At 52.2% G+C, this 16,146-nt stretch overlaps 1 protein-coding gene across 2 annotated transcripts in view; it reads left to right on the top strand.

Annotated features, from left to right (window-relative positions):
• The window catches only part of PTPN9 (protein tyrosine phosphatase non-receptor type 9), a 54,926-nt gene extending 39,473 nt beyond the window's left edge, over positions 1–15,453 (top strand). For both annotated transcript variants that reach the window (XM_024205395.2, XM_024205394.2), the window contains exons 6-13: positions 138–248; positions 2,503–2,831; positions 3,655–3,748; positions 5,988–6,057; positions 10,378–10,456; positions 11,871–12,021; positions 12,668–12,875; positions 13,598–15,453. In XM_024205395.2, coding sequence (XP_024061163.1) covers positions 138–248; positions 2,503–2,831; positions 3,655–3,748; positions 5,988–6,057; positions 10,378–10,456; positions 11,871–12,021; positions 12,668–12,875; positions 13,598–13,812 — 1,257 coding nt within the window. In that variant the 3' untranslated portion in view covers positions 13,813–15,453. The remainder of the gene's footprint in view (positions 1–137; positions 249–2,502; positions 2,832–3,654; positions 3,749–5,987; positions 6,058–10,377; positions 10,457–11,870; positions 12,022–12,667; positions 12,876–13,597) is intronic.
• Positions 15,454–16,146: the final 693 nt, after the last annotated feature.

The raw sequence follows: 16,146 nt of genomic DNA, 5'->3' as shown, positions 1-16,146 counted from the left end.
GCTGTTGGGCCCTTTGCCTAATTTCTCTCCAGGCATGTGCTGTATCTTCCCCCTGCTGGCCGTGAGTGGGGAAGGCAGGAAAGAGAAGGCATGGGTTGAGGTTGAGGTTTTAAAATGCATCCGTGTGCCATCCACAGGGAGCCTTCCCAGCTCGTCTCAAAAAGGTGTTTATTGTGGGTGCCCCGATGTGGTTCCGAGTCCCCTACTCCATCATCAGCCTCCTGCTGAAAGAGAAGCTCCGAGAAAGGGTGAGTAAAACATGGGCCAGGGCTGAGGAGGTGCTGGCACATGGGAAAAAGCCCCGAATCAGAGTCCCTGCCGTGGGGAAATTCTCCTTAAACAGGGCGTCATGCAGGGAGACTGTGAGGCAAAGCCTGATGTTGCGTGACAGATAGGTGATCTCATAGCCTCTTGTGCAGCCCTTTTCATAGCACGCTGGCCGACACGTTCCAGTGATGGCAGCTGGACCTTTCTCCCAGTGTTGCTAAAGAAGCATAAGGCTAAGGGCTAAATGCACGAAGGGTGCAAACAGGAGCAGCTGCATTGAAGCCAGCAAGGTTGTGTCCATCGCACCCGGGGTTGACTTAGCCCTGAGCACTCAAAAACGACTGTTGAACTTGCAAGAATGTTAGCTCGCTTGTGCCTGCGTGTGTCCACACCAAAGTGCTTTTGTGTCTGTGCAAATGGTCGCACCGTTACCCTGCTGGCACAGCGACATGCTCTCGTGCAGCCAAAGCTTCCGAGGCTGCACTTGGCCGAGAATCTCCAGTTGGACTCTCTCGTTATTGTTAATGTGTATGATAACTGTGGCCGTTAGTCCTGGTCCCATCCAGGGCCCCGTTGTGCTAGGCACTACAGAAACACAGAGGAAGAACTTTAAGCCAAAGCTGAGCCCTTTTGGAAATCCCACCCCTGATCTCGTCCTTTATTGTGTAGCTGCCAGCGTCAGCAACAATGGGAAAAGGTGGTAAAGGATCGATGCTTAAAGGGGAAATTAAATGTTTGTTTGTTTGTTTTTTAACATGTGTGGGAGGGTGTATGTAAAAAACAAACAAACAAAAAAAACCCACCATCTGATTTAGGTCCCAATGCAGCAAAGCACATAAACATGTGCATAACTTTAAGTAAATGAATAGTGCCATTGAAATGAGCATAACTACTCAACTGTACATGTTTTGCTGGTCTGGGGTCTACCAGAACTCATAGCTAGCCTTAAATTAAAGGCCCAGTCCTGACTTTTTGGGCAGGGTTTAGGCCACTCAACATATTGCAGATCATACTCTAACAGGCTAAATGAAAAGGGCTTTAATTTACAAAGTCCTTTGATCAGGTTTCTGGGCTTTTCCTGCAAAAGTGGATTGTATCACATCCACCTGCTGTCTGACTTAGGTTTTCCCTTTTCGCTTAGCACCACAGAAGCTACAGGTAGTAAAGCAAAGCAGGGGTTTGCATTCCTTCCAGTGGTTAGGGTGTTTATATTGTCATCAAAATGTAAGGAATGCAGCTTCCTGCTTTCGCTTCAAAGCAGGGATTGAGGCACCATCATCTCACTCAGAAGCCTGACCTTGGGTATTGGCAAATAAAATTAATTTTTAAAACAATCCTTTCTTCACATTCCATTTCTAGGGCGGCCCATGAGTTCTGTTAGCCATCTAGGGTCTGAAACCATTTCTTCCTTCTTGGAAAATAAGGACAGTTTTTTTAATTCCCTTTTAGTCATCAACCAAAAGATCATATTCAGACTTTGAAACTGGGCAGCATTTCCAAGGAAAGGAATTTAATCAGAGTGTACAGTCTTTCTATGGCCCCAGAGTGTGCCACGCTCTGTAGACCAAGTCCATGCCTTGAAGGGGTTCTCTTTCAGATAACTAGCAAAACGATGACCATCGTGTGAATATTTCTTAACCAAAGAGGATGTATAGCTGGCAACCTCATCAGTATCCTTAAATAACTTCAGATGGAACCATGTCCTTGGAGTTTAATGCTCCCAGATCCTATGATGGCTTGGCTTTGAATTGCACCTGTCCTCCCCACTCTGCCTGATTACAGCTGGAGACTTACATGAAAAGCATCCACCTGAACTGTGGACTTTTCCCCAGTAGTCACAAATCCAGCCTTGTAGTCGCGGAAAGGGAGCTGTTTCTATCCAGACGTTCACAGACCAGATCTCTGTTCTGCTCCAGCAGAGGAAAGGCAGACGCCCCCTACTGGAGTATGTCAGAACAGCTCCATTCACTGAAAAGAACAGATTTCTAAACAAGAGAATGGAGGGGAAAGGGCTACTCAAAGACCTTTTTGTGAGGAATTTTCCAGGCCTTGTAATGGCTTCAAGAGGGAAGTGGATCAATTCACTTCTTAGCCCCAGTCAAGCAGAATACATCCCATTCTAGGTGTCCACTGTCTCAAGCAAGCCCCCCCTTTCTCCTCCCATCATGTACAGGCTGGGTCAAGTCCATGCTCAGTGTGCATTTCACCCCATCCCATCTCGCTCTGTTCCCCCAGGTTCAGATGGTGAAGATGTCAGAGCTGAAGGAACACCTGCCCCGGGAATGTCTCCCCGAATACCTGGGGGGATCTCTCAAGCTGGACCCTCTCAGCTGGAACTGCGGGTTCCTCCCCCAGCAGAATGGCCATCCAGACCCGTTGGATGAGCTGATCCTGGTACCGCTGGTTTCCCCACGAGATAATGGCTCAGTGCATGTTCCAGGACCAAAGTGCATGACTGTCCATCAACTGAAGGACCATGTGAACCGAAAGCAGAAGAGGGGAATCTATGAGGAGTACGAGGACATCCGGCGCAGGAGTCCTGCGGGGACCTTCATCTGCTCCCTGTAAGTATGCTAGGAAAGCCGTTAGGCATGGTGATAGCGGTGTCGGTGTTGGAGGGATAGATCACCAATGGATCTGCAAAATCAGAACCACAGCTGGGCTTGCTTGAAACAATCCATCTCTTTCAATAGGGAATCTGCTTCCATTCTCTTCATCCCAGGCTGGCTAGTCCATGCAGCGGGTCTGACCTGAGTCTCTTTCCTTGCATGGCAGGCTCCGCAGCAGGAGATGGAGGGCAAAGGGATGGTTTAGAAATCATCAATAAGGTTTAACAAAGGGACTCCTAAGACCAGGACGTGTTTACTGTGCATGTGTCCACGTCTTACTAGCCTCACAGTGGGAGAGCAAACCTGGTTCTGCAGTGCGCCTCTGCACGCAGAGTGCCACCAAACCAGCCCCTTCCTTTGTGGCTGGGCGAAGCAGCGTCCGGAAGGAGGCAGTGCCTCCAGTTGAGAAGGTTGCAGTTCAGCTGCAGGTACCATCAGGTGCATTGGGACGGGTGATCCTTCGCTCTAGCTGCCAGGGAAGGTTCAGCCTGGTTTATTATTGGATTGCTGACTTACCAGTGCCGTCCAAGAGCAGGTGGGAGAACAAAGCAACCCTCCTAACATCACAGCCCAACTTACCAGAGACGAGAACTGGGTGTCAGTTTGACCATAACAATCTGCTAGCCGGGCTTTTCCCTAGATAAGGAAAGCCCTGGGTCTGATTGACGGCAGAGCCCAAACCCGGGCACCAGCACATGGTGTGACTAGAACAGAGTCTGTCACTGCTTCCCGTCCGCGCGCTCTTCCTCACTTGTCCTGCCTGTTCTGTGCCCCACAGGGCTCCGTATAACCAGGAGAAGAACCGTTATGGGGACGTGCCGTGCCTGGACCAAACTCGAGTGAAGCTGACCAAGCAGTACAGCCGCTCCGAGGTAAGCAGGCAGAGGCCATTTTCCCTGGGGCGCTGACTCTCCGCCATCCGGACGGCCCCTCCCCCTCCTTCCTGGGGTGGCAGTCGCATGCTGGACATGCCTGTGTGCTAGGGTGAGTGATTTGCCAGCTGGGGCAGTGTGAGAGCGGTGCCTAGCCTGGTGTTCTGAAAGCACTGCGTAAGACTGTGAGCGTGGGTTTATTTTGGCTGGGGACTCCTGTCTCCACCCAGAGACCCAACCCACCACCTGCTCCAGGCTTTCACATGTGCCTGCTCCTTCACAGCAGGGTCTCTCCTGGGGCAGCCAGCCCTGAGAGAGCAGAGGCTCTGGAGGGTGGGACCCTGAGGCGCTTTGAGGCTAGGTCCCCAGGAGAGGCTGGCAAGTCTCTCCCCTCTCACCGCTCCCTCCCACCTCTGAGGAATGTCCTCGGGTCCTGCCTTACGCGCCTCGCCAGGTCCCTCCGTCTCCTACACTGTGCATTCAGGACGTAGGGAAACCCGCAGACTGGTGTGGCTGGCAGGAAAAGACCTCCCTCGGAGTCGGGGGACACCTCTACGCGCTCTGCCAGCCTGTGGTGCCTCGAATCAGAGTCTCAAACCCACATCTCCCAGCTGGTCGTGTATTGCCCTGCGCTTAAACAGCATGGGCCTGTGTTGGAAACACCAGCACCGGTTACTGCGGTAGTGGAGCATTCTCCTGGACAGTGCCTAGCAGTGCTGGGCAAAGGGAACCCTGTGCGGCCCTGGCTGTGCTGGGGTGACCGGAAAGGGGCACCCCATGTCCCACCCTGCTTTAACACTCAGAAGAACATAGCTCTTTAACAGGGCTGGATCTTCAGCTGGAATAAATCTGCCTAGCTCCATTGACTTCAGTCAGCTTACACTGACTTACACCTGCTGAGCGTCTGGCTCTAAGTATTAGCTTCTCCTCTGAAAGCGAGATGGGAACTCATTTGCCGGGTGTGACGTCGAGCCCCAACAGCCAGCCAGCATCTCCCGCTACGGCCCCTGCTAGCTGGAAGCTCCCAAATGCCACTTTCAATCCTCTGTTGTCACTCTCAGCGCATGTGCTCCCTGGCAAGAAATGCCTCCTGCCAGTGTGAATGTGAGGAGCATGGAGCCAAGCACGGTGCTCCGGGCTGGCTGCTCAAGGGGCAGCAGTGTGGCTCTCATTTAAAAAAAATAGCTCAGCCTGGAGAGCTCTGAACCTGAACGTAGCACACGGGGAGGCTTCGGTGTAACTGCGGCTGCGTGAGCATGCAGGTGAAAATAGCTGGAGTGAGCCCCTGCCTCGTTCATCTGCCCAGGCTGGAGTCTCGGGGCGCCTCTCCTAGAATGGTCAATTATGACATTAACCCCTAAATCCCTGAGGGATGCAGCTCTGGGCACCGCTTTGGGGTGCATGTCAAGTTTTCAGTTGCACCAGGAGGGAGGAACACAGAACCCTGAGGGCCCCAACTCGGGTCCTTGCAGAGAAAGGGATCTTTGTTCCTTTAAGTTTCCTGCATGTCTGTGCTTTCTATGAGAGGAAGGGAGTGAAGAGAGCCCGTCTCTGCGTCCCTGGGCAGCATGGACAGCAAGGCATCGTGGGAGGTTATTTAGGGGCTCTGATTTGAATCCGGTCAAGCTTGACAGTTTCTCTTCCCTGCTGAGTTTGTTACTTTAAGACGCCTCCAGGTGATTGGAAGGTCTGGAGTTTTGCTCCATCACAATTCACTCCCTTCCCCTGCTTTTCGTTGCTATTTGGTCTCTGTGGGCATTTGGGCTCCCCTCTTTCCCTGCAGTCCTTCCCCCGGTTATTTGTCAGGGGTATTTGGAAATAGCAATAGCCTAAGCTCCACCCAGCCTGGTGGGAGCAGGTTGCAGGTCCCATGGCACCGCTGCCCCAAGTGTAACTGGCCTGAGGGGTGTTAGCGTAGTTGCTGTAAGCAGCATCATGGCTGTGCAATGGGCAGATTTTGTTTTAAAATAGGCTAGTGTCAAAGTGTTTTAAAACTGATGCAAACCTGAGCTCTGTCCCAGCACGAAAGCTGGGTTGCAGGAGATGCCCCAGATGTGGATCAGGGATCTGGTAACGCATGGTGCCCAGTCCTCTTCTGTCTGTCCCAACCTGTGTACATCAGACTCGTTCTGTTGCTCAGCTGACTAACAGCTTTCCCCTGCCCTTGGGCATTCCTCCTCCAGCATGTTGTGGTGTTATGCTCCGCAGGGTAATGGTTTGTGTACCTTTCTTTCTCCAGCTGACAGACTACATCAATGCCAGCTTCATGGATGGCTATAAGCAAAGGAATGCTTACATTGGTACTCAAGGTAAGCTCATACTCTGCTTAGAATGGGGTCAGTACGCCATGACGCTGGGCCCACCGGTAGGCGGTGTCGGGGCAGTGAGCTGGCATGTCGCTGTTCATATGCTGCCAACATGGCTGGCGGGGGGAGTCTCGGCACCGATCCAGTCTGTGCTCGTAAGAGTCCTGTAAAGAGTGAATCTTGCCTCTGGATGGGCTGGAAAGTGGCTGGAAGGAGCAGGTGGAGCTGCGGTGTCAGAAGCAACTCTAGAGCATGGCGGCTTGTGGGAGGGGCTCACTCAAAGGGGTGGGGAGGGGAGCTGTACAGCGAGGGCTTGATCCAAAGCCCATTGGAGTTCATGGAAAGACTCTCATTGATTTCAGTGGGCTATTCGTCAGCTGTGTGCAGGACAAGTCTGGGAAGTGAAGCAATAGGTTAGACAAGTCACTTCGCTTCTCTGGGCCGGTTTGTTCCCCTTCTGGAGGGCGGCATGCTTATTTCTCGGGCCCTACAAAATTCACAGTCCTTAATTTCAGTCACAGGATTTAAAAAATGATAAATTTCATGATTTCAGCTATTTAAATCTGGAATTTCATGGTGGTGTAATTGTAGAGTTTGGGGGGGGGGAGGGGACGGGTTTGCAAGATTATTGTAGGGAGGGTTGCAATACTGCTTCCCTTACTTCTGCGCTGCTGCTGGTGGCGGCGCTGCTCTCAGAGCAGGGCTCCCGGCCAGCAGTCGCCACTCTCTAGCTGCTCAGCTCTGAAGGCAGCACCGCTACCAGCAGCAGCGCAGAAGTAAGGGTGGCATGGTATGGTATTGCCACCCTTACTTCTGTGCTGCTGCTGGCGGGGCGCTGCCTTCAGAGCTGGGCGCCTGGCCAACAGCTGCTGCTTTCTGGCCACCCGGTTCTGAAGGCAGCGCAGAAGTAAGAGTGGCAATACCAGGACCCTCCTAAAATAACCTTGTGACCCCCCCCCCAACTCCCTTTTGTGCCAGGACCCCCAATTTGAGAAACTCTGGTCTCCCCTTGTGAAATCCGTATAGCGTAGGGTAAAAGCACACAAAAGATCAGATTTCAAGGGGGGAGACCAGATTTCACGGTCTGTGACGTGTTTTTCATAGCTGTGAATTTGCTAGGGCCCTACTTATTTCCCTAATAGCTTGGTGCTGTGAGGGTTAGTTAATGTATGGAGAGCTCTGTGTAAAGCTAAAGTGCTGCAGAACTGCTTCCTGCAGAGTGGAGAGCAGCACTGGCCGGGGACACCAGATATCCCTCCCTGCAGGCTGGCACAAAGCCCAGAGGGCCAGGGAAGAAGCTAAGCCAATGCCCATTGAGAAGGGAGAGCAGGGATTTTGGGGGGGTGGGGGAGCGAGAAGTTTGGCAGAGAGGGGGTGTGACCACAGGCAATCCAGAGGCACTAGTGCAACACGTGTGGATGTACCCGGGCTAAACCCTAAAAACGGCAGGTTAGCTGCAGCTGCGTGGGCTGGCCACCTGAGCAGGTACCGAGGGTACAAGGCGGGATTGTACTCGGGCAGCTAGCCCGTGCCACTGCCACTTCACTGCTATTTTTAGCGAGCTAGCAGCATCCAAGGTAGTGCGGGCACGGCTGCGCGTGCTGCAGCTGTGCCTCCCACTCGCAGCACAGACATACCGTTTGAGGTGGATATTTCAAAGGTGCTGACACCCATTCAAGTCCATGGGAAAATCAGGCCAACTATCCGTGGGCCCTGCTGGCAGGGAATGGCGTCTTACTTGAAACATAGCTTCCCTCTCCCCTCAGCCGTATGAGCGTACGGCAGCCGACGGTCTCACCCAGTACTGCGTGTCTGTTTGGAAATGAGCGTCCTGGCTAAGGCAGATGCCGTCTCCCAGGAACAATCACAGCCTCCATCTCTATGGCACTTGGCACCACATACGTTGGTTCCTTTCGAATCAGGGACCTGCCATGCGATGGAAGCATCCGTCTCGCTGTGCTGGGGCTTGCAGAGCATCTGCCTGCATTTAAGGAATGATCCAAGGCCCCTTTTGCCAGAGCTCGTATAACTCTCATGTGCCCGGGGGTCTCAGGGAATGGAGCAGTCCTGGTAAATCATCTTGCAGAAACCTCCCCCGTTACTCCTCTGGGGAGCATTTGAGCCACTAGTCAGGGCAGAGCAGGGATGGGACAGACTGGCTGGTTGTATTTGATTTGTCCATGTCCAGCCATGTGGTCAAACTTTAAACAAACAAAACAACAACAAAAAACCCAAGTTATTTGCTGCCAAAGTATGTATCAAATTACTCCAGTGCCATTGCCTAGTTACAGAGCTCTCTCTCGTACCTACATCCCTGTTGCTCCCCAAAAAAGTGTTTCAAGATGACCACATGGTCTTCTACAAGACAAACAAAATCCCCGTCAATATTTCCAACTGAATAGTGGCGTAGCAGCATAAAGCTCCCCTGTCAAATCCCTTTGAGCTCACAATGTGCCTGGTGTGCATGTGGCAGCAGAGATGCTGTCTGTTGTGGAGCAGCCCCCCCCCCCCCCCCCCCGGACCCTCCTATTTTGCAGCAGGCCATGGCTTGACAGATGACTCTGCCTCAGTTTCCCCTTTCAGAGTCCCTCGAAACAATCCAAACGCTCTGGTGGGATTAATTCATTACAAAAGTCCCATAACAAGTCCCACAACCATAGTCCAGAATTCCCCAGCATGGTCCAGACAGTACATGCAATATACAGCCCCAGCATCTCTTGCCACACCCTGGCTCTCCAGCGCAGCCTTGGTGTCCCTCCCCATGCCCTGGATATCCAGCGCAGCCCTCTCCTGTCCTTGTAGCAAGCCAGCCTACCCAGCCCTTCCAGCTGGAGTGCAACCCCTCTGTTGCCAGCTTCCCCACAGCCTCTCTCCTGGGAGCATCCCTCACTACCACAAGCCCTCTCATGGTTCCTCTGGGTCCAGCTCTCCAACCCTGGAGATGTCAGCAGGTAATGTCCTCTGCTGCTCTTCCTGCCTTCAGCCTTCTTTGGCCCTAGCCAGCTAACAAACCCATCTTGCTGCTCTTCAGCCTTCTCCCAAACTTACAGTCTCGGGCTTGTCTGCACTGTGACCTTGTTGACAAAACTTTTGTCTTTCACGGGTACTTAAAAAAGTCCCCCCCGCAAAAGACAAAAGTTTTGCAGATGCAAGTGGCAGTGTGTGGGGCTGGAAGTATTTTGTCGGCAAAAGTGCTGACAAAATACCGACAGAGAGCGTTCACACACGCTGACTTTTAGCGACAAGGCTGTGTTGACAGCCTTGTGGCTAAAAGCTGCGTAGTGTAGACAAGCCCCTAGCCAATTCCTCCCTCTTCCCAAGGAGTGCCTGCAGAGAGTGTTCGGCAGTTGTCCCTAGAGATCCCTTCCAGTCTCCTGGCCTTTCCTGACTGACTCTCTGGGTCTCTCCCTGATCTTTTCTAGCCTCCAGGTGCTGCCCCACCCTCTTAATTGGCCAATTGGGAGTACTGCTCTGTCACAGGGGCCCTGGACCTGCCTCATTTACAGGGGCCAGCCCAGCCCTGAGGCAGCGTTGTACCACAGAAGGCTCAGCTGTTGTTTTGTTGTTAACACCTTTCTCAGCTTTTACACAAAACCACCACAGGGTCTGGGGCCGACAGCAAATTCACAACTTTTCCTCCAGCCCTACCCAAAAGCTTTTCACGTCACCACGTTGCTCTTCACAAACCTCCCTGGGGCTGGTGGCATGCAATTGAGACATGGTCGGCAGCTAAGTGGGGCCAGAAAAATGGGGTGCAAATCTGTGGCAGACATAGCCGGCTAGAAATTTGTCGGCCATTTTAAGCACTTGGCCTGTATCGTGTTTGGTCTTCAGGAGGAATGGGTGTAGTGTTTTACAGTGGGTCGTCTCTCCTCAATATCTTCCTACTCTAGCCATGTTCTCTAGCCGTGTGTGCTGGCTCTGGTACCAGTGACAGCAACTGTAATGTGGCTGGGAGGAGAAGAGAACTAACCCCAACCATTAATAATCACACTGCAGTGCTGGGCAGTGAAAAACAGGCGCTACCATATGTGCATTTACTAATACTCTTAGAAGCTCCATGTAGCATCTCAGCGATCCACATGATTTGATGAGGCAGCCCTAGATGGTCTGTTGTCATTGCTAGGTGCTGATTTGCCATACACCCATGGTCCAGGTGCTACCCTCTTCTTGGGTTGTTCCTGAGGGTGTGGCCAGAGGGGATTGGCTTGAGCAATCCAGCGGGAGGTGTAATTTGTGTATCCCCATGTTCACTGAGATGCTGGATGAGAATTGATGTGTCCAACACCTATGACCTTTCTCATGTGTGGTCTGTCACATCAGGACCTCTGGAAAACACGTATTGTGACTTCTGGCGCATGGTGTGGGAGCAAAACGTTCTGGTGATTGTCATGACAACCAGGTGAGTGTGTGTGCGCAGAGAGCAGAGACCCACTCAGCCTCTTGGATGAGAGGTCCTGGCCACTTGGGGACGTTCAAGATCCTATGTCCCTTTTCACAGAATGAGAGTTAGTGCCATGGTGCAGGCTGAAGTCCGGTTTGGATAACCACTTTTTGTTTCCTTAAGTCTCACGTCCTGTGACTTCAGCATACAGCACAGGATATGGCATAGCTTGCTGCTTTCTTCACTTACTGCCCTAAACATTTGTAGTGGTGTTGTGCACTGTTAAAGCATCTGCCACATTCTGCCCAAGAAGTGGCTGCATTTTGGTTGTTGGTGGCCATAATTTATACATGTATATATGTATATGAAAAGTTCATGTGTATATGTGTAGGGGTGTGGATGTACCATATGTGTGTATATACATATACAAAGTGCCATACAAATTTTATATATATACATACACACACTATATATATATTTACTGTGTGTGTGTATGTATATATATATAGAGAGAGAGAGAGAGAGAGTGTGTTTGTATAGTACTTTGGGATCCTGTTTCCCATTTCTGAAGCCTGTTCCTTCTGTGACCTTGGTCAGGTGACTTAATCTCCCGCCTCAGTTTCCCCATATGTAAAATCAGTCTATTAATATCAGCCTCCATGGAGTTTTGAGTCTCTTAATGTTTGTGAAACACACTGAAGATGTGCAAAGCATTATCATTATTTTAAGTGTGGAGTTTGATTTTAGCATTCTGGGGAATAGCTTACATCAGTGGGTCTCCATTTTTTCCGTACCTGGAAGGGCAGGATGACTGCAACCCCTGATGCTTGCTGGTGTCCACCACCCCTGTTGAGAGCCCCTGAACTGTTGTTAACCGCCCAGTCAGGCAGGGCTCACTGCATCCAATTACGCTTTGATCAGGTTTACAAGGTTCTCTCTACAACCATTATGGCTGAAAAGCTTATTTATTTATTTATTTTTAATGAAAAGGCAAGAAAGGAAGAATGGTTGTGACCCCCAACCTTAGAGTCGTGGTGTATGTTGAAATGACCTATCAGATTGACAGACACCCCCAAAATGGCCCCTGTAACGATGGATTAAGTTTGTCTCATTGCAGTGTTTACCAGTCTGACATGTGTCCGCCCAGTATTTGGGGGATGCTGTCAGGGCAATTGTTTCTAAGGTGCTTGGCTCGCCTCATCCTTCACCCCTCCTGCACGGGAGGACTCTGTCCCCCATTTCCCTCCTGTCCCGTTACCAAGCAGGGTCTGAGTGTAGGGTCAGGGCAGGTGCAAGCCCGTCAGGACGTCTGTGACCCAGCTGCCCTGCAGGTTGGTAGGTGGCCTGGCCGGGATGGAACGACCTCCCCGATCTGCTTCAGGGAGGAGGCGATGAAGAACCTACCCTTCTCCCCACCCCTCGTATGTTACAGGCTTGAGGAGGGAGGCCGGAGGAAGTGTGGCCAGTACTGGCCATTGGAGAAAGACTTCCAGGTGTGCTACGGATCCCTCACTGTCACCAACCTTGGGGTGGAGAACCTGAACCATTACAAGAAAACCCTTCTGGAGATCTATAACACTGAGGTAATCCCCCGCCCCTCGCTGCAAGGAACCTCTCCAGAAAGGGGCCAGAGGACTAGGCTCCATGGGGGAAGGAGGATGCCATCCTCACTGGTGCCTATGGAGGAGCAGGCAGCGTGGGTGAGCCCCAGCTGCCGTCCGCTCGGCTGCCTGTGGAGGCGGGATGGTCTATGCCAGTGAATCTCAGCTGCACGGGGAGAGGGGTACGGCCATCTCTGCGGAAGGGAGAGACGCGGGGTGGAGCATGGTGTCTCAGCAGCACTGTGATGTGGGCCAGCTGGGCTCGGGAGCTGCCCCAGGACCCCACTGTGCTGATGAACTCTGCTGGCTTGGAGAGAGGTTGCATCTGGGTTGTTTGGCATTGATGGCAGCCTGTTGATCCCCGGTTGGGAGACGGGACCCTTGGGAATGCTGTATGCAGGTGATGTGACAGAAGGAAGGGGCGGGGACACAGAAGGGGATGGGCGGGTGAGGGAAGGCCCATGCTGCAGGGCTTGCAATGGCTGGTGTGCAGCTGCTCCAGGAAGAAGAGAGGGAATGCCTGGAGTCCCACGCTGTACATGGGGAGGAAAGGGGCGCTCCCGGGGGGACGGGAGCAGGGGAGTGGAATGGAAGTGAAAAGCACTGACGGTGGGGCTTTTGCACACAGCACAGAGAGAGGCGACTGGTGTCCCATTTCCAGTACTTGAGTTGGCCGGATTACGGCGTTCCTTCTTCAGCTGCCACTCTGATCGACTTCCTGGGGGCGGTCAAGCAGCAGCAGAGGTTGGCGGCCAGTGCCCTGGGGCCTCGCTTCAAAGGTCACGCAGGAGGGCCGCCTATGGTGGTCCATTGCAGCGCTGGCATTGGCAGGACAGGTAATTCTCTCCAACTCCACAGAGCAGGCTGCTGGGGGAGCCCCTGTAAATAGGAGACCGAGAGAACAGAGTGAAACTCTGCTGGTGTCACTCCTAGTGAACCCCTAGGAGGCGCCGTAGTTCGGAGGAAAATAGCTCCTCTTTCTGCTTACTGTATTTTTTCCCCCATGGGATGCTCTCCGGACCCACTGTGAAGCCACGGAGACTGTCACCCTCCCCCAGTACTTTCCAATTCCAGCTCTGTACCCCATGGGGCTTTTTACACACTGAGGGCTGGCTGCGATTTGTTTCCGGTTCAGGCAGTCCTTAGTCCCTTCACGGGGGGAGCCATGTACCTTCAGCCTGAGAGCTGGGATCCCGAGAGCGGCTCTTTGACATGGTAGATTGCTCTTCACTGGGCTGGTCCTTCATGGGAGACTCACACGGGAACTCCTTTCTGTGGGATCCGCCTGGGCACGTTGACAAGGACACGCACACTTGGAGCCTTAAATCCCTGCATGTCCGTCAGGGATGGAATTCCTCCCCCTTGCAAGAATTCAGTGTTAATCTGTGGCATTAGGACAGGAAGTTCCCCAAGGGTAGCTGAGATTTTAGGATTCGTTAGGACGGTAACTGGGAGTCTACGAGTGGCAGCGGGGAGCAGGATTGTCAGGCATTTCTGTGGGGTGGGGCTGCTGCAGAGGCAGTGTTTTGATGGACTGCCTGTTTGTCCCATCCCTCAGGTACCTTCTGCGCGCTGGACATCTGCCTCTCCCAGCTGCAGGACATGGGCACGCTGAACGTGTACCAGACGGTGATGCGGATGAGAACGCAGAGAGCCTTCAGCATCCAGACCCCCGAGCAGTACTATTTCTGTTACACGGCCATCATTGAGCATGTGCAGAGAGAGGGCCTGCTGCCCTCCACTCCCACACGGGCAGGCCAGGAGAAGAGCTAATGGGGACGCAACCCATCCCGATGGCAGGGACTGGCTCTCCTGTCAGTCACGACCAGCCCACCTTCCTCACGACCAGTCCGGATTCAGCAGAGCCTTCAGTAACCAAACTCCTTTGTCGTAGGGCTCCAACCTTTCCTTGGCTAGCTGGTTCTGATGAATCGCAGCTAGTAGCCACTGACTAGCGGCTCGTGGTCTTAACTATTCGCACCTGCTGTTGAACTGTGCCTTATTCAAACCAAATTGTGGCTGCCACTTGCCAGGGGTAACTAGAGATAAGTGGGAAGAGGATCTGCTCCCTCAATATGATTTCGTTTTTGTGGGACCACCTGAAATCCACCTGGAGGACTTGACTTAAAGAAATATCCATTTCCAGTACCAGCCTAGCCTTGGGCTTAGAAAAGGCACATACGTCAGTCTTACCTGCCACGAGGTGTGTGTGTCTGTCTGTCTGTATGTATGTGTGTATATAATATATACTCCATTTGTTCAGGTCTAGCCTACATAAGTATTATATAGATACATATATACACGCACCTGGGTCTGGCTGCTCCTGGGGCTCAGTGTTGTAATGTTGTCTCACTGCTGTGATCTCTCCAGTGGCGAGTTATAGCCTTGCCTTGTTAATGGCGCTGTGATGTTACTGGCTCTGTTTTGTTTGTTTTTTTTCTTTTCACTCCTCTGCTGCAGCTGTAGAAGACGCACGCTCGCTAGTATACATGCCTGGCGGTGTACGGACCACGGCGCGTATTGCGCTGATACATTCCTGTTGGATCGGAGTGGTGTGGAGAAGCTGCGCTCAGCCCAGCTAGATCAGAGCGCATGCTACATCCCCGTGCCAGGGGTGGCGTGCAGGGGTTACACTGTCTCACCTGTCTTTTATTTGGAGGAGGGGTCCTGGGGCTGATCTTTTCCCTTGAGTGAGGAGTTGCAGACCTTCACTGTGATGAGAGGACCCTTCCTTCCCAGGCTGGAGATGACTCACCTGCTCACTAGGGGGCAGCGATGGGTAGCAGTAGGTACGAAGTGCTGCAGGGCAGAGGGCTGTGAAGTGCTGTCAGAGTAATTGGGCTTTACCAAGGAAGTCTGAACTCCAATTGATGGGGCTAATTTACTTCTGCGCTAGAAGCTGTGCTTTTCCAGGGAGTCCCCCTCCCGCCTATCTCTGCCAGGCAGACATCATCAGGATGAGCTGCGGCTGCCGAGTGCCAAGCCAAGACCACCTTAAGGTATAGAAGCCAAAAACCTGGAGCAGCTGCTTACCCCTTCCTTACTGCCCAGGCGGTGCCCGGCCTGCCATTCAACGCACAGACTGCGCAACCCCAGTCCTCCCAAGTGCTGCTGGGAGATCTGACCATCACGCCCCTCCTTCCCCTCCCAGAGAGGTGAGGCTGGCAGCTGAGCAGACCTCAGTAACTTTATACTGTAATAAGCTCTCTGAATGTGTACATTCTTATTTTTACAACCTTTTTGGTTTTGTATTTAACGTTCACTTGATCGAGCCAGAGCTGGAAATCATTGTAAATGTTCCTATGCGCTGTCGCATGGCGAGACGGTTTTGTATTTACGTATAAATATACCTACAGACAATCCGTACGTTTAGCTTCGTCAATGCAGCCGCTTGGGGAATGGGAAGGGGGAGTTGAAGTGTAGGAGTCTGTGGACACAGAGCGAAAGGGGGACTGGGTTAGGATTGTGGGTCTGACAGCCTGAAATGTAGCTTTGTCCAGGGGGACCCAGGCCTGGTCCAGTGTCCACTGAAATCAATGGGAGTCTGTCGTTAAGTCCAGTGGGGGCAGCATCCGGCCTGCAGGGAGTTAATCAGTGCAGACCTCTCTTCTGCTCCTGTTGGCCTCAGCGGGAGTTTGTGGCTTCATGGGAGAAGGACCTCCTAGGTAGACCTTGGACTCAATGGTAGAACTTCACACAAACTTTTGTGGTAGCAGAGAGAGAACCAGGCTGCTGTTTTTGGTTATGCATGCTTTAATTATGGATTAATTTACTGTGCTTCTCATGTATACAGTACTTGCCCAGATAATCCCTCAGGATGTCCGTTACTTAGGGCCACAGACAGCCAGAAAAATCACAGGTAAATGAGTCTCCTCTTACTTTTCCGTTGTTTGGCTTTGCGCTAAATAGCCTTGTTGAAAGAGGTCGGGCACAGGTGTTCATCTGGGTGTGGCTGGTGGGGTTTTCCTTTCTAGAAAGCTAGCTCTCTTTTCTGTAATCTGTGTGTGCCCCTTTAAGGGTTTCATTTGCTGATTTTTCTGCACAATTTAATACAGAAGCCTCAATTATACAATTAATTACAGATCACTCAACAGGCTCAATACAAAC

This window comes from Terrapene carolina, unplaced genomic scaffold (assembly GCF_002925995.2).
Source record: "Terrapene carolina triunguis isolate 2854851 unplaced genomic scaffold, T_m_triunguis-2.0 Scaffold67, whole genome shotgun sequence".
NCBI classification, from domain to species: Eukaryota; Metazoa; Chordata; order Testudines; family Emydidae; genus Terrapene; species Terrapene triunguis.
The sequence above is the reverse complement of the archived record's forward strand: the minus strand, read 5'-3'. Positions and strand labels throughout refer to the sequence as shown.